The sequence below is a fragment of the Emys orbicularis genome (genome assembly GCF_028017835.1).
Source record: "Emys orbicularis isolate rEmyOrb1 chromosome 21 unlocalized genomic scaffold, rEmyOrb1.hap1 SUPER_21_unloc_1, whole genome shotgun sequence".
Lineage (NCBI taxonomy): Eukaryota > Metazoa > Chordata > Testudines > Emydidae > Emys > Emys orbicularis.
Genome location: NW_027045151.1, coordinates 295525 through 313096, shown reverse-complemented (window position 1 = coordinate 313096; position 17572 = coordinate 295525). Strand labels below are relative to the sequence as shown.

The window sequence follows — 17572 nt, the reverse complement described above, 5'->3', positions numbered from 1 at the left end:
GGGGCGCCGTGCTGCTGGAAGTGGAGTGGGGGTTGGGCAGGGGGCGCTCTCCCTTGCCAGTCAGGGCCAGGTGCTGTGGGGCAGGGTGCTCAGTAGGGGGCACTTCCCCCTGGCAGGCTGGGCACTGGGGGGGCACAGTGCTGCAGGGAGGGGGTCAGGGGCACCCGTCCGGGCAGTTAGTGCTGCCGCTCATGCCCTGTGGCTGCCCCGCCCCACCCCGAGGGAGGTTGCATTGGTTATCGCCCATGGCGACAGCCCATGACCATACACTTCTTAGGGAGCTCCAGGCACCGTTATGTGTGGCCGTTTCCCAGCTGCTCCGCTCCAGAGGTGGCTGCTTCTCAGTGGAAGGCTGGCCGGCCGCCCGCCCACAGCTGGTCTCTCTCACGCAGGTGAAGAACGCCATCGCATCAGGTGACTTCAAACCCAACTGTGCGCTGGTCGCCCTGGATTTCCTCATCCGGCACGGCCACCTCCAGCCCGATCACGGTGAGGGGACAGCCCCGGGCTCGGCTAGCAGGGGCTGCGGGTCGGAAGTGAGGGGCAGCGGCAGAGCTGGGGGGAGCCCAGAGGGCTGCAGGTCGGGAGTGAGGGGCACGGGCAGGGCAGAGCCCAGGGGGCTGGGGGGCGGGAGTGGGGCTTCGCACCAGCCTCTCACCCCGTTCTCCCCACAGAGCCCCACTACGCCGAGCTGGTCGAGGGGCTGCACCGGAGCCGGTGAGAAGTCGCCGCTCGTCTCCACTTCTGCTGCCCCTGCCCAGCGACCACCGCTCCTGTGACAAGGGTGCCAGGACGCAGGGCCCATCCCCTCTGCACCCCGCCCCCCGGCACCTGCCTGAATAAAGCCTCAAACCCTCAGCTGCTGTGTGCGTCTGGCTCTGGGGGGGCGCAGCTCACACACTGCAGGGCCCGTCCCCTTCAGCAGGGGGCGCAGGGACACACACAGGGTGCAGGTCCCGTCTCCTCCAGCGGGGGGCGCAGGGACACACACAGAGCGCAGGGCTTGTCCCCTCCAGCAGGGGGCGCAGGGACACACACACAGGGCGGAGGTCCCGTCCCCTCCAGCAGGGGGCGCAGGGACACACACACAGGGCGCAGGTCCCGTCTCCTCCAGCGGGGGGTGCAGGGACACACACAGAGCACAGGGCTTGTCCCCTCCAGCAGGGGGCGTAGGGACACACACACAGGGCGGAGGTCCCGTCCTCTCCAGCAGGGGGCGCAGGGACACACACACAGAGCGCAGGTCCCGTCCCCTCCAGCAGGGGGCGCAGGGACCCACACACGGCACAGGGACCCACACAGCGCAGGGCCCGTCCCCTCCAGCGGGGAGCGCAGGGCCCGTCCCCTCCAGCGGGGAGCGCAGGGCCCGTCCCCTCCAGCGGGGAGCGCAGGGACCCACACAGCGCAGGGCCCGTCCCCTCCAGCGGGGAGCGCAGGGACCCACACAGTGCAGGGCCCGTCCCCTCCAGCGGGGAGCGCAGGGACCCACACAGCGCAGGGCCCGTCCCCTCCAGCGGGGAGCGCAGGGACCCACACAGCGCAGGGCCCGTCCCCTCCAGCGGGGAGCGCAGGGACCCACACAGTGCAGGGCCCGTCCCCTCCAGCGGGGAGCGCAGGGACACACAGAGTCATTTTTCTCCTTTAATTAAAAAAAAGTTCATGGTCCCCCTGCAGGGGGAGGCTCCAGGGGTGGGGCCTCACTCAGCCTCGTTGAAGCGGGTCAGCATGGTCTTGTGCAGCGTCTCGCGGTACGACTCGGCGGCCGAGACCCCGTAGGAGCTGCCGCGGGCACCCAGGCCGGAGCCGCGCACTCGGGTCTGCGCCTGGGGAGGGGGGAGACCTGGTGAGATCAGGGACCTGCCCCTCGGAACCACCCCCAGGGGCCACGGGGCTCCCCACTCGCCCTGCCCCCGGTACCTCAATGGGGGTGACGATGCCTTGCTTCTTGCGGCCCAGGCCGCTGCCCTCCTTCCAGCCCATGGCCTGCAGCATGCGGCTCCCAATGTTATCGCTGCCCAGCCCGTCCCGCGTCGGCTGCTCAAAGTCTCTGCAGGGAGAGCAAAGGGTCAATGGCCAAGATGGGGATGTGGCCATCTCTGGGGGGGGGCAGCTGGGAACAGCCACACACAACGCCACTTGCCCACTGCTACGATGCAGCCACTTCTGGGGCGGGGCAGCTGGGGAACAACCGCACATAACGCTGCACAGGGACAGTTCAGCCAGCGCTGAGATGCTGCCACCTCTGGGGAGGGGCGCTCCTGGAGGGCAGAGCTCCGCCCTGAGTGGGCGGGGCAGCATGGCAGGGGCAGGGCTTACACAGTGGCGGGCATCACAGCTGAGTACTTCCTCTTCTTGGGCTCCGGGGGCTCGGGGACGCCGTACTTCTCCCTGCGCTCCGCTGCGCGGGTCCCGGTACTTCATCTGCTGGGGGAGGGGCCCATTAGAGCCAAGGCCAGCCCCCAGCCCCACCCCCCGACTGTACCCCCCCACTCCCCCACTGTGCCCCCAACCCCTCCCTGGAGTCAGCGACCCCCAGCCCCCTGCATTCCTCCTTCCCCACTGTCCTGGTGCAGCATGGCCCCCCCATCATCCCATCTGCCCCCCCGCTCTACCCCGCCATGCCGGCCCCCTGCCCACCTCCATGTCGTTCTTCTCCAGCGCCTCCAGCTCCTGCTCAGACAGGTGGGCGCGGCGGTGAATCTCCAGGTTTTGCTGCAATCAAAGAAGGTAGGTAGGTAGGGAAACCCGGGTCGCCCCCCCGGGGAAGGGGGGGGGCTGAATCGGGGCTGGCACCCCCTAGAGGGGCCGGGCCCCATTCCCCACCCCGTGAGCCAGCCAGTCCCTGCCCTGGGGCTGATGGCAGCCAGCGCCCCCTGGAGGGGACAGGCCCCGTGACCCCCCCCACACACACCTTGTGCAGCCCGGAGAGCTGCTGGTGGCGGATCAGCGCCTCCTTGCTGGGGAACTGCCGGCGGCAGAGCAGACAGGCCAATTTGTGCCAGTCCGTGAGCTTCTCCTCCCGGTCGGACGCCCGCTCCGGCTCCTCCTCGCTGTCGCTCTCCCCGCTGTACGCGGCCACCAGCCCCCGCGGCGGGCTCTGCGGGGAAACAGCGCCATGGGGCCGGCTGGGCATGGGGGCCCCTCACCACTACACACCACGCCCTCCCTGAGCCAGGAGAGAACCCAGGAGTCCTGGCTCCCAGCCACCCCCTGCCACTCTAACCACTAGTGCCCACTCCCCTCCCTGAGCCAGGAGAGAACCCAGGAGTCCTGCCTCCCAGCCCACCCCTGCTCTAACCACTAGACCCTACTCCCCTCCCAGAGCCGGGAGGGGACCCAGGCATCCTGCAGCACAGGGCACTTACCAGCCTGTCATCGCTGGCCAGCTTGGACAGGTCCATGGGCGTGTGCTGCCTCTCTGCCAGCGCCCCCTAGGGGAGAAGCACAGCAATTGAGCTCAGCCAGGGGCCCTGGCGGGTTCACCCCACACCCACCTCCCCCATTGGACCCCATGCTGCGGGGGGACCCGTGGGCGTGGGGGGGTGGGAAGGGCTCCGGGGTTTTCCCCCGCGCCGGCAGTACCTTCTTCTCCAGGATGGCGTAGCCGGCGTCGGCCGTGGCCGACTCGCGTCGCTCGTCCTCCCGCAGCGAGCTGATCGGCTGGAAGCTGTTCTTGAAATTCTCCTTCTGTTTGTTGAGGCTGCGGGCCCAGCGCTCCATGTCCTTGGCGATCTGTGGGGGGCAGGGGGCCGTCAGTGGGGCACTGACCCCATGGTGGGGGGCAGGGGGGGAAAGCTCGTAGACAGGCTGCAGGATTCTCCTTCGCATTCTGTCCCAAGCTTCTGATGCTGGTCCCCAGCCGCCCCACCCCAGAGCTGGCTGCATCTCAGCGCCGAGCAAGTTATCCCCATGTGGCCTTATGTGCGACTGTTCCCCAGCTGCCCCGCCCCAGAGCTGGCTGCATCTCAGCACCATATGAGGCATCCCCATGTGGCGTTACATTCAGCTGTTCCCCAACTGTCCTGCCCCAGAGGTGGCTGCATCATGCCAGCGAAGGCTGGGCTGGCAACACCTCTTGTGCATCTAGAGCCAAACTACTTAACAGGCTGGATGGAAAAGGGGATCATGCAGCTCCCTCTGGGGTGGGGACAACCTCTGCTGAGCAGCGGGTGCGGAAAGGCCCTGTCCTACCCAGACCCCAAAGGGGGCCAGGACAGAGCGCTCCCAGGGGACAGGCAGCACCCACCTGTTGAGCTGTTTTGGTCTTGTGTTTCTCCTTCTTCTCCTTGCCCTCCTTGCCACTGCCCCCAGAGCCGTCCTTGTGGGCGTCGGAGCCCTGGTCGGAGGCCGGCACATAGGTCCTGCGCTCGCCGTCCCAGTACAGATACTGCTGGCTCTGTGCGTTGTAGTAGTACTGTGGGGCCGGAGAGACGGGGGGGCGTCAGGCGCTGCAGGCTGTGTCCCCCCCCCCCCCCCGGCTACATCCCCCCAGCTCACCTGGGAGTTGGGGTCATAATAGAGACCGGTCAGCGGGTCGTAGTAATAGCCGGAGGTTTCGTCGTACTGGTAGGTGGATACGTCTGGGACAGCTGGGGGGTGCAGAGCGGGGCTCAGCCGGGGGGGGCCGAGAGGGCCGACATCCCGGCCCCCCCCAACACCCCTCCCAACATAGCATGTCTTCCCCGATGACCCCCACACGCCCCCCACACTACAGCCCTCCAACCCTCTCCCAATGTGCCCCCCCCGGGCCCCCCACATCCTCCCCCACAAAAACACGGCCCTCCAACCCCCCCACATCCTCCCTATGTGACACACACACCCCCGGAGCCCCCACATCACCCCACATGAAGCATGGCCCTCCGACCCCCCAGAGACCCCCCAATACAGCACAGATCCACTCAGGCCCAACAAGGCCCCTCCCCCGATGGACCCCCCGAGCCCCCCACTCACGGTACTGGCCGTAGGGCTCCTGCGGCGTGGGGGTGGGCAGGGGCAGGCCGGTGCTGGGCGCGGGGAGGGCGGCGCCGCTCGGCTGGGCTGGGCTGGGCGTCTCGGGCTTCAGCACGGCCGGGGACACAATGGTGTAGGGCTGGCTCTGCGCAGGACAGCCGGCAGTGGGGAGACCGCCAGGAGAGCCCCCGACCCAGAGCAGGGTGGGGACACCCTGGGGAGAAACCCCCCTTACAGCCCCGGGCAGAGCACCGACCAAGAGCAGGGAGCAGAGACACCCCCCCCATGCAGCCCCGGCAGCCCCCGAGCAGGAAGAACCACCCCCCCCACAGCCAGCCAGCCCCCGAGCACGGAGAGCCCCCCCACACACACAGAGCCCCAGCAGCCCCCGAGCAGGGAGGAGAACCCCCCCATACAGCCCCAGGCAGACCCCCCCCAACCCAGAGCAGGGAGCAGAGACACCCCCCCCACATAGCCCCGAGCAGGGAGAACCCCCCCCATACAGCCCCGGGCAGCCCCCGAGCAGGGAGGAGAGACCCCCCCCATACAGCTCCGGGCAGGGAGGAGAGACACCCCCCATACAGCCCTGGGCAGCCCCCGAGCAGGGAGGAGAACCCCCCCGATACAGCTCCGGGCAGGGAGGAGAGACACCCCCCATACAGCCCCGGGCAGCCCCCGAGCAGGGAGGAGAACCCCCCCATACAGCCCCAGGCAGACCCCCCCAACCCAGAGCAGGGAGCAGAGACAACCCCCACACAGCCCTGAGCAGGGAGAGCCCCCCCCATACAGCCCCGGCAGCCCCCAAGCAGGGAGGAGAGACCCCCCCCATACAGCGCTGGGCAGCCCCCAAGCGGGGAGAGCCCCCCCCCCATACAACCCCGGCAGCCCCCAAGCAAGGAGAACCCCCCCCAGCACCAGGCAGCCCCAGAGCAGGGAGGAGAAATCCCCCCAGCTAGCCCCCGAGCAGGGAGAGCCCCCCCCCATACAGCCCCGGCAGCCCCCAAGCAGGGAGGAGAACCCCCCCCATACAGGGCTGGGCAGCCCCCAAGCGGGGAGAGCCCCCCCCATACAACCCTGGCAGCCCCAAAGCAAAGAGAACCCTCCCCCCCCCCCAGTGCCAGCCAGTCCCAGAGCAGAGAGGAGAGACACCCCCCATACAGCCCCAGGCAGCCCCCGAGCAGGGAGGAGAACCCCCCCATACAACCCCGGAAGCCCCCAAGCGGGGAGAACCCCCCCCCCGCACCAGCCAGCCCCACAGCAGGGAGGAGAGACCCCCCCATACAGCCACAGCAGCCCCCGAGCAGGGAGGAGAAATCCCCTCCAGCCAGCCCCCGAGCAGGGAGGAGAACCCCCCCATACAACCCCGGAAGCCCCCAAGCGGGGAGAACCCCCCCCCCGCACCAGCCAGCCCCACAGCAGGGAGGAGAGACCCCCCCATACAGCCACAGCAGCCCCCGAGCAGGGAGGAGAAATCCCCTCCAGCCAGCCCCCGAGCAGGGAGGATAGACCCTCCCATACAGCCCCAGCCAGCCCCCGAGCAGGGAGAGCGCCCCCCCCCCCCACACACACACACAGCCCCGGCAGCCCCCGAGCAGGGAGAGCGCCCCCCCCCACACACACAGCCCCCGAGCAGGGAGAGCGCCCCCCCACACACACACAGCCCCCGAGCAGGGAGAGCCCCCCCACACACACACACAGCCCCAGCAGCCCCCGAGCAGGAAGGAGACACCCCCCCCCCCCCATACAGCCCTGGCCAGCCCCCAAGCTGAGACCCCCACCCATAGAGCCCCAGCCAGCCCCCGAGCAGGGAGGGCAGACCCCCGCCCCGAGGCCAGGCTGACAGGCCTACCTGGGCGGTGGCAGCGGTGCCCTGGGCGGTGCCTGCAGTCTCGGCTCCGCCGGGCGGCTGATACACGACGGGCACGGCGGTGGTCTGGGCGGCGTGGGGGAAGCTCTGCAGGACGGGCAGCGAGTCGACGCCTGGCACGCCAGGCTCCAGGGACGGCTCCGCCACCTGCCAGGCCAGGGGAGAGCGGGGGTGAGAGGAGGCCCCCAGAGACCCACAGCCCAGGCAGGAGCCACGCAGGACTCCTGGGTTCTCTCCCCAGCTCCGGGAGGGGAGTGGGAGCTAGTGGTTGGGGGGGGGGCTGGGAGCCAGGACTCCTGGGTTCTCTCCCCAGCTCCCGGAGGGGAGTGGGAGCTAGTGGTTGGGGGGGGGGGGGGCTGGGAGCCAGGACTCCTGGGTTCTCTCTCCAGCTCCGGGAGGGAAGTGGGAGCTAGTGGTTGGGGGGGGGCTGGGAGCCAGGACTCCTGGGTTCTCTCCCCAGCTCCGGGAGGGGAGTGGGAGCTAGTAGTTGGGGGGGGGCTGGGAGCCAGGACTCCTGGGTTCTCTCCCCGGCTCCAGGAGGGGAGTGGGAGCTAGTGCTTGGGGGGGGGGGGAGGGATGGGCGCCAGGACCCCAAGACACTCTAAAGCTTCTAAGTGAAGCAAGCGGGAGAGGGGAGAACCCCACAGAGCCCCATGGCGGGGGTAAGAGGCTGCCACAAGCCAACCTGACCACAACAGGGGATCCAACCCCTGCCCCATCCCAGCCCCCAGGCGGTGGGAAGGTGGCGCGAGGGGCCGGCCCCATGTCCCACGCCTGCTCTCACCTGTGGCTGCGGCCTCCCCGTTGGCGCCGGGCTGGGCCGGAGAGCCCTTCAGGTAGGCGTGGGAGTAGAGCGCCGGCTCCGCGCCGTAGGCCTCCTCCTGCTGGTAGTAGGCGTAGTCGGCCGGCTGCTCCTCCGAGGCCGCCCAGGCCCCCTCGCTGCCCTGTGATGCCTGGGGGCAGAGAGCAGGGTGAGGGGGGCATAAGGTACCACCAGCCCTCACCCCTCGGCTGCCGTGGGGGCAGGGACCCAGTTCCAGGTGTGGGGGCCTGCCGCCAGCCAGTCCCATCCAGCCTGGAGCCACATAGTGCCGCCGCAGCAGGGACGACCAGGGTCCCCCCAACATTCCTGCAGCAGGGAGTCGCGGGGATTAACGCCGCCAGGCCCCACCCCTACAGCAGGGAATCCTGGGGGTTAACGCCCCCCCCCATGCCACTGCAGCAGGGAGTCCCAGGGATTAACACTCCCCCACACACTCCAATCTGCCCCACACCCCCGCAGGCGAGTTACCCACAAGCCCTGGGCAGGGCGGGTTACCTGGGAGATGGCCCACTGGGCCGCAGCGATAGCAGTGCTGGCGACGGAGGCGGCGCTGATGCGGTTACTGTCGGAGGAGCCCATGTCCCTGTGGGGGGTGGGGCAAGGGAGCTGTCAGTGTGTGGGGTGGGATGGGATGGGGTGGGGGCCCCCCATCCCCCGCCCCTCCCTCCCCTGCACTCACCGCTTGGAGCCCTTGGCAAACTCCACGTTGATGGTCTTGCCGTCAATGTGCAGCGGCGGGTGCAAGGCCTGCAGGATCTGCAGCAGCTGGGCTGCCTCCTGGGGGGGGGCAGATGGGGTGAGATGGGCCCAGACCCCCACCACCCTCCCCTCCCAGTGCCGGGAGAGAACCCAGGAGTCCTGGCCCCCACCAGACCCCGCTCCCCTCCCAGAGAGAGAACCCAGGAGTCCTGGCCCCCACCCCCTGCTCTAACCACCAGACCCCGCTCCCCTCCCAGGGAGAGAACCCAGGAGTCCTGGCCCCCAGCCCCTGCTCTAACCACCAGACCCCGCTCCCCTCCCAGCGCCAGGGAGAGAACTCAGGAGACCTGGCTCCCAGCCCCCCTGCTCTAACCACCAGCCCCCGCTCCCCTCCCAGCGCCAGGGAGAGAACTCAGGAGACCTGGCTCCCAGCCCCCCTGCTCTAACCACCAGACCCCGCTCCCCTCCCAGCGCCGGGAGAGAACCCAGGAGGCCTGGCTCCCAGCCCCCTGCTCTAACCACCAGCCCCCACTCCCCTCCCAGAGCCAGGGAGAGAACCCAGGAGTCCTGGCCCCCACCCCCTGCTCTAACCACCAGCCCCCGCTCCCCTCCCAGCGCCGGGAGGGGCCCTGGTGGCTCACCACGATGGTGGCCAGCTGGATGAAGGCGAAGCCGCGGTTGAGCTGGGTCTGCTTGTCTTTGATGACGCGGACATTGGAGGCGGAGAGCACGGCGTAGGGGGCCAGCGCCGCCAGGATCGACTCCATGGTGCTGTGCGGGTTCAGGTTCCGCAGGATGATTGCTGGGGGCGGGCGGGGGCTGTGTGAGGAGGGACTGGAACGCCCCTCCCGGCCCCGCCCAACAGGACCCACCCCCTCCCTCGTCAGCCAGGTCCCGCCCCCTTAGAGTCCACCCCATCGTTAGGCTCCATCCCCTTGGGCCAACCCACTGCCAGTCAGGCACCCCCCCACACACCAGGCCACGCCCCCTTAGAGCCTGCGTCAGCCAGACAACCCCACTTAGAACCCGCCACGAACAATTCCTCCCAGGTACCCTCCATCCATTCCATTCCAGCCCACCCCACTCACCTGGGCACCGGTCCCACTGCCCCCCCCGCCACCAGATACCCCCTCCTGGCAACTGGCGTGCTCCCCAGAGCCCGCCCCCCGCTCCCCACGACCCACACCCCTTCCCCATCTCCCACAGCCCGCCCCCCCGCTCCCCACGGCCAACTCCCCTTCCCTCCACAGCCCGCTCCCCACGGCTCATCCCCCTTCCCCGTCCCCCACAGCCCGCCCCCCGCTCCCCACGACCCACACCCCTTCCCCATCTCCCACAGCCCGCCCCCCCGCTCCCCACGGCCAACTCCCCTTCCCTCCACAGCCCACTCCCCACGGCTCATCCCCCTTCCCCGTCCCCCACAGCCCGCCCCCCGCTCCCCACGACCCACACCCCTTCCCCGTCTCCCACAGCCCGCCCCCCGCTCCCGATGGCCAACTCCCCTTCCCCCCACAGCCCGCCCCCCACTCCCCACGGCTCATCCCCCTTCCCCGTCCCCCACAGCCCACCCCCTGCTCCCTACGGCCAACTCCCCTTCCCCCCCACAGCCCACCCCCCGCTCCCCATGACCCACACCCCATTCCCCCTGCTCCCCACAGCCCACCCCCTTCCCCATCCCCCACAGCCCTCCCCCCGCTCCCCACGACCCACACCCCGTTCCCCCTGCCCCCCACAGCCCTCCCCCCGCCCCCCACAGCCTGCCCCCCGCTCACTGTCGTTGGCGTTCTCAGCGCAGGGCTCTGATGCCTGGGCCAGGGGTTGGGTTGCTGACAGCACCGAGGCCTGGTAGGGCTGTGGCAGGGGCAGGAGGCCCTGACTCAGCTCCCGGCCCGACAGCGCCACCAGCTGGTCTAGCCGACTCCCTGGGGGCAGCTTCTGCTCGGCCTCTGGATGGGGCAGAAAGCACGTATTAACCTGCGGGACTCCCCACTACAGGGTCTGATGGGGGGGGGGGGGAATAGCTCAGTCAGGGCGTTAACCCACGGAACTCCCCGCTGCAGGGTCTGATGGGGGGGGGGGAATAGCTCAGCCAGGGCGTTAACCCACGGGGCTCCCCACTGCAGGGTCTGATGGGGGGCTAAAACCAGCACTGTTTCTAGCTCACCTGATTTGGGAACGCCACATTTAAAGCATTTCTCCCTTCGTTTGAAATTCTGCACTCCACACTGAAACAGGAATTAACGAGAGACTCTTAATGGAGAGCACCCTCTGCTGAGCCCCCCGCCACGCTCGGCCCTGACTGCCCCCTGTCAAGTCCCCCGCAGCACAGCGCCCGGCCCTGACTGCCAAGGGAGAGAGCCCCCTACTGAGCCCCCCGCCCCGCTCCCCGCAGCACGCCATACCCCAGTGCCCGCCCTGACTGCCAGGGGAGAGCGCCCCCTGCCCAGCCCCCCCCCGCAGCACAGCGCCCCTTAGCTCAGTGGCCATCGCCCCCGGATCACAGCCCCCCTCCTGTACCTTGCTGCAGAGCCAGTCCTCATTTATCTTGGGCTTGGGGTCGCTGTAGTGCATGGAGACTTTCTGGCCCAGGATGCTGAGGGAGTGCTGCCGGGGGAAAGCAGAGCGGTGAGAGCCGGCGGGTGGCGGGGGGGCACCCGTCACTGCCTCAGCAGAGAGAGAGAGAGAGATTTAAACCCTTCTGCTGAACGGATGAGGGAGGGGAGGGAGGGAGGGAGGGGCCGCAGGCCCGGAGAGGTTTGGGTCTCGGCTACATGGCTACCGCAAAGCTAACCTGTGCCGGCCCAGCATTTGGGGCTGCCGGCACGGCCGGCTCCGAGCTACCAACGGCTGCTAGGATGGAGGGAGCGGATGAGAGAGAGAGAGAGAGAGAGAGAAAAAGAGAGAGAGAGAGAGAGAGAGAGCAGCCATGATCCAAGACGCCCGCGCGGCACAACGCCTGACACCGCTGGGAACCACCGCTGCATGCCCTGCTAGCCAGCAGCTCCTCCGGCGACCTCTGGGCCACCACCTCAGTATGGCCCCCGCCCGCCCCCACCTCCCACCCCCTCGGCCTAGCTGCTCTGCCTACGGCCCTGCCGGGGCCTGATCCGACGCCCTCTCGCTGCGCTGCCTCGACCCTCTCCTGCGCAGCGCCCCGCCACCCCACCCCGCGAAGCACGGCGTCTCGGCCACGCATGGCGGCTCCCACTGGGGACGCCCGCCACGCGCTCGGCCCGGCTAGGAGAGGAACGGAGCCGCGTGGGTCAAGGGGGTTGTCAAAGCCAATTCCAATCCACCAGCTGGCCGGGGAGACCAAGATCTCAGGGATACGGGGGCCTGGAGGCTGGTCTGACAGGTGTTCACTCTTCTGCCCTGGGGCCTCCTCCGGGTCCGGTGGACACAGACTTAACGAAGGCTGACGCCGGGCGCCCTCCCTGCCCTAGCTCCTGGCGCTGGCACTGCCGTGGGAAAGCTCGCAGCCTGGCCCCCCTGTGGGAGACTGGGGATGGAGTGACCCGCTGGAGGGCAGGAGAGGGGCCAGGTGCCAGTGTCAGGGCCCTGCGGCACGAAAAGGGGCTGGTGCCATCACTCAACATCCTCTTGTGCCATGCGCTCCGCCGCATGCCGTCCAGAGCGGGACAAAGAACCCAGGAGTCCTGGCACCCATCATTGCTGCTCTAAGCACTAGACAACACTCCCCTTGCAGAGCCATGGAGAGAACCTAGGAGTCCCGGCTGCCAGCACCCCCCTGCTCTAACCACTAACCCCCACTCCCCGCCCGGAGCCAGGCACACAACACATGCGTCCTCATTCCTAGCCACCCCCCAGAACACACTTGTCAGAGACACGGAGAGAACCCAGGAGTCCTGGCTCCTGGTCCCCATGTTCTAAGCACGCTCCCTCCCAGGGCTGGGAAGAGAAGCCAGGAGCCCTGGCTCTCAGTCCCCCCCTGCTCTAACCACTAGACCCCACTCCCCTCCCAGAGCCAGGGAGAGAACCCAGGCATCCGGGCTCCCAGGCCCCCCTGCTCTAACCACTAGACCCCACTCCCGTCCCAGAGCCAGGGAGAGAACCCAGGCGTCCTGGCTCTAAGCCCTAGTGAGTCCCTAAGGGGGTGGGGGGTGATGCTCTCCCTGGGGGGCTGGAGCAGGCCCAGGCGTGTGGGTCGGGCGGTAACAGGAGCAGTACTTGTGGGGGTCAAGTGCGGCAAAGCAACCTGATTGGCTTCCATCCATCGGGTAGCGTCCTGCAAGTGATTAAACTCGACGAAGGCGAAGCCGCGGCTCTGACCTGGAGGACAGCATTCAGATACAGACGCAGTGTGTTAGTCAACAGATCCAGCCAACATCACGCACCCTCTCGCTGCACCCCTGGGGCGGGGCCGGGGGCGCGGAGGGGGCACCCTGTCTGGACACGGGGGGGGGGGGGGGGGGGGCAAGGGCAGGGGAAGGACCAGCCACGCAGCCGTGGGGCTGCTAGCACAACAGAGCCCCAGAGTCCTGGCTCCCAGCCCCCCCACCTCTAACCACTAGACCCCCCTCCCCTCCCAGAGCCGGGGAGAGAACCCAGGAGTCCTGGCTCCCAGCCCCCCACCTCTAACCACTAGACCCCAGCCTCCTCCCAGAGCCAGACCAGCTCCCTCTCCACTTGCCCATGCGGCCTCCCCAGAGCATCGCTCTCCCATAGGGAGAACGGGCTCCAGCCCCCCACCCTGCTGCTCAGGGTCCTAGGACCCGGCTCTGGTCACAGGCTCCCCATAGCACAGCACTCCTAGCGTCACGCTGGGGTACTGGTGTGAGCACGGTTTGCCAGGGCAGAGCGCCCCCTGCAGAGCCCCCCGCCCTGCAGCACGGCACCCCCCAGCGCCCGGCCCCTGACTGCCAGTGAGCACCCCCCTTCAAAGCCCCCCCCCGCCCTACAGCACAGCGCCCCCCCCCCGTGCCCGGCCCTGTCTGCCAGGGGAGAGCGCCCCCTGCCCAGGTCTCCCTGTTAAGCACAGGTTTTGCTCTGTCCCGTCGCACAGATCCCCTTTGCCTTTAGCTCGGCCTGGCTGAGGGTTCCCAAGCTAGCCCCAGCTGTGCCATGCAGCAGCCTGCTGGGGGCTGGGGGTAAGGACTCCAGTGGGGCAATCATGGGTGCCTGCCCCCCGTCCCCCCCACCTCCGCTGAGCTATGTGGGACAAACCCGCGCCCAAGCCCCAGGCTCCAGATCCCAGCATGCAGTGCTCCAAGCACTGGGCCAGTGCATGCTGGGAAACATCTCTGGAGGGGGCTGTGCCTTGAGCTGGGGGGCGGGGGGAGGCGCTGAAAGTTGGGCTCCGCTCCACTGCGTCCCTGTGAGGCCTGGCACAACACAGGGCTAATGCAGAGAACAAAATATCCGTATCTACACACCCTGCTTTGGAAGGAACAAGGACACTGGCTCTGTGTGTGTGTGTGTGTGTGTGTGAGAGAGAGTGAGTGAGTGTGCGACACACACCAAGGAAATACCTTCGAGACAACAGCCAACTCACCTGTTCAGCCCAGCCCATCCTGGCCACGCGCTCCCCAGAAGGGCTGGCCCAGTGCCGGCGTTCCCTAGTGCCGGCTCGCTCTGGGAGCAAAGCGGGCCACAGCAGAACCCAGCCGCGGCCTCTAGCACGGCTCCGGTCCGGCCAGGGTTCGCGCCCAGCAAGGAGAGGGCGGGGGGGGGCACGCGCCTGGCCGAGGATTCCTCTGCGCTCCCCAAGGACAGGGAGAGAAAGCAGCGAGGGCGGGATCCGCCTGCAGACTGACCGAACCGGCCCTGCAGGCAGGGGGCTGGTACCAGCCAAAAGCCTGGTGCAGGCTGGGAAGCCGACCACACCAGGGCCTGGGCAGTTTCTGCCAGCGAGAGAGACACACCGAGCGCGCGCGCGCCGCAGGGGGAACCACCGCGGGCTCCCAGCCGGAAAGGGGGGGCAGGAGACAGAACTGTGAACAGGCGCTCACCTGAGGCTTTGTTCCGCATCAGCCGCACCTCGCGGGGCTGGATCCCGTGCGCCTGCAGCTGGGCCCGGATCTGTGGGGGGAGCACATGGTAGGAGCACAGTCAGCACCGTCCACCTCCAGGGTACAGACAAGGGGAAACTGAGGTAGACGGCTCCACTCATGTGACATCCTGCGGCTGATCAGTGGAAAAGCAGCTCCCAGCACCCTCCCTCCCCACAACCACTAGACCCCACTGTCCTCCCAAAGCCGGGGAAAAGAACCCAGGAGTCCTGGCTCCCAGCCCCCCTCCCAAGCACTAGACCCCATTCTCCTCCCAGAGCCGGGGAAAAGAACCCAGGCGTTCTGGTTCCCAGCCCCCAACACCCAGACCTACGTCGTTCTCGGAGGCGGACTGGGGCAGCATCCTCAGCATGACGATGCTGCTGGCCTTCTGCTCCTCCTCTGGCTCGGGCCGGTAGTCCTGGTCGCGGTAGTCCCCGTCGCCGGGGTAGCCCAGGGGCTCGGTGGGGCTGTCCCGCTTGCGTTGAGTCTCCGACCCCGAGGAGGCCTCGTAGGAATCCTGGTGGGAGAGGACAGGGTCAGGGCAGCCCGGCGCTCGCGTCCCGTCCCGTCCCCACCCCCCGGCAGAGAGGCCCACAAGGCTACAGCCCCCGGGGCCGGAGCCCACCTCGGCGCTCTGCTCCTCGGATGAGTCGTACTCGTTAGCGGCCTCATGGCTGCTGAAGTCGCGGGGGTACGAGCGGTAATCCATGTCCCGGTAGTCGTGGTCTCGCTGGGTCCGCCCGTCCACGCCGTCGTCCTGGGACCGGTCAGCAGCGCCATATCGGCCCGTCCGGTCCCCGCGGCCACCTCTGGGGGGAACAAGGGGTATAGATTCAGCACCATGGGTTGCCAGGGCAGAGCACCGCCTGCTGAGCCCCCACCCTGCCCCATGCCCTCTAGCACCCAGCCCTGCCTGCTAGGGGAGAGCGCCCCCTGCCCCGCAGCATAGCGCTCGCCCCAGCCCTCCCGGTACAGGGGCGCATGGGCCCATTGGCATGGGGAGATGGTACCTCCGTTCATACTCCATTTCCTCCTGCAGCGGGTCAGTGCTTCGGAACAGGCCGGGCTCTTCGGTGGGCACTCACCACACGGCACTGCCACCGGCTGTGTCCACGACCCCTGAGGGCAGAGAGAGCAGAGGGGGCGTCAGCATGGCCGTCCACGGAGCAGGGGGAAGGAGACCCAGGAAATCAACCGAGTAGTGCCAGACAGATACATCAGGGGCTAAGCGAGGATCCTCACACAGCCCCTGCTAGCCCAGGCCTGGGGTCCCCCCCAGCCCTGCCGGTGCCCCTCACTCCCGACCTGCAGCCCCCTCCTAGCCCAGCCCTGGGCTTCCCAAGCTCCGCCGGTGCCCCTCACTCCCAACTCGCAGCCCCGGACTCCCCCCCAGCCCTGCCAGTGCCCCTCAATCTGAACCCACAGCCATGTCAATCCTGGTCTACCTTATACACATCATGGGAAGGAAGAGAGTCTAGAGGGTTTTTTGGGGGTTTTTTTTGGGGGGGGGGCACTGGGAGCCCAGAGTCCTGGGTTTTCTCCGCAGCTCTGGGAGGGGAGCAGGGTCTAGTGGGTCAGAGATGGGGGGAGTGGGGATTGGGAGTCAGGAATTAAGGCTCCAGTCCCAGCTCTGTCACCCACTTTCCCTTTGGTTCTCAGCATGTCCCTTCCCCTCCCCGGCCTACTCTACCGGCGGCAGGAGCTCTAGGTTTCCATGCGCTAGTGACTCCCCCAGAGCTGGCCTCGCTGCAGCGAGAGCAGCCCAACCACCGCTGGCTCCCGAGAGGGGCTACGGCGTGTGGGGCACACGCCCGGTTCTCCGCGCTGGGCCCGTTTGATAACCTGTCTGGCCACACTGGGGGAACCGCGGGACGGTGCTGAAGGCCCAGCGATCCTGCCCGGGGAGAGAAGTTTGGGGCCGTGGTACCATTTTACCCCAGTTACAGACAGTTTGGTGCTCGGGGCCCCAGCCCAACTGTCCCCCCTTTCTCCCACTCTCATCAGCTCTGCTAGCGGTGTCGACCTGCGTCCGCTACTGCACAGCGGCCGGGTTAGCAGCTGGCGAGAGGCGCTCGAGTTTTAGTCCAGACCCCCTCGGGGACCAGCCAGCCCCAGTTCAAAGCCCCAGCGCACCGGAGCGAGGGGACGGGACTGGAATTCGCAGCCTCTGCCTGGCGGAGACCGCAGAGGGGCCCTGTGAGTTGTCCTCTCTGAAGCACCGTGACCCTCTACCCGAACCACGTCTCTCACAGAGCTCGCCGGGAACGGAGTGAAGGGCTGCCCCAAACCTCTCCTCCCCATGCGCTTCTCTGACAGGCCTTCTCCAACCCAACACCCTGCAGCATTGATCCCTCCAGGTTCCCTGCCCAGGGATGTCGCCCAGCCACAGCAAACCGCTCCCCCAGAGGAGAGAGAGAACATCTCTCACAGCACAGACGTTCACCCCAGTGCTGACAAATCGGGGCCCTCATCGGATTTGTCTGGGGGAACTTCCTGGTCTGCCGTTCTCTGCTGTATCAGAGCCCTTCGGTACCCAGGGTTTCCTTAGACCCCTCTCGATCTTTCTGATCCCATTTGTGCTTTTGGCCACAGCATTGGTGTGGGAGCTTCGGCTCAGCTGCCTGTCCACTCCGAGGCCAAGATCCCTCAGGGATCCATTCCGCGGCTCCTAGAAGTATTCCTAGAGGCCTCTGGCTGGATTAATGCAGGAACGGTCCCTGAACACCCCCCACACACACCAGACTTAGCAGCTCAGAATTCATCCCTCAGTCTGGCTCCATCCAGGGGACTGGTCCAAAACTAATCAGTCAATTGACCAGTCACATCCCAGGCAAATATTTCAAAGCGCTAATTTCTCACAGCAGCAGCAACAGGAAGAGAACAGAATAAGACTCTGGTTTCTGCGAGGCTTCACCTTACAGAGTTCCCTGAGTTATTTTAACTTTAAACAACGCGACACACCAAAATTAAGTTCTAAACAAAAAAACCCCAAATGGTACCACGATGCAATCAAAGAGGTAGGACACCGGTTACATCCCCGATTTCTCGCTGGACTATCGAACTAGATTAGATCGTGTTCCAACAGGTGGTCAACTGACCGACTTCCCAAACCTAACGAGAACACGATGCATGCAATTGACACACCCAACTCTCCCCTTAACAGCAGGTAACATAAGGGTAGCAGCCAGCCAGTCCCACTGCCCTGGGGCTGGATTGGAGCTG

At 67.4% G+C, this 17572-nt stretch overlaps 1 protein-coding gene across 1 annotated transcript; it reads right to left on the bottom strand.

The window, feature by feature from the left end:
* Positions 1-1639: 1639 nt before the first annotated feature.
* Positions 1640-15409, bottom strand: RBM10 (RNA binding motif protein 10). Its single transcript, XM_065423008.1, is given in 24 exon segments — positions 1640-1823; positions 1918-2047; positions 2317-2405; positions 2407-2421; positions 2638-2712; positions 2912-3097; positions 3366-3431; positions 3583-3732; positions 4247-4414; positions 4498-4589; positions 4951-5095; positions 6800-6965; positions 7604-7770; positions 8136-8223; positions 8320-8417; positions 8981-9141; positions 10112-10285; positions 10504-10564; positions 10857-10943; positions 12556-12629; positions 14309-14378; positions 14682-14867; positions 14976-15159; positions 15361-15409. Coding segments are annotated over 24 exon segments (2775 nt in total). The 5' UTR covers positions 15378-15409; the 3' UTR covers positions 1640-1697.
* Between the last annotated feature and the right edge of the window lie 2163 nt (positions 15410-17572).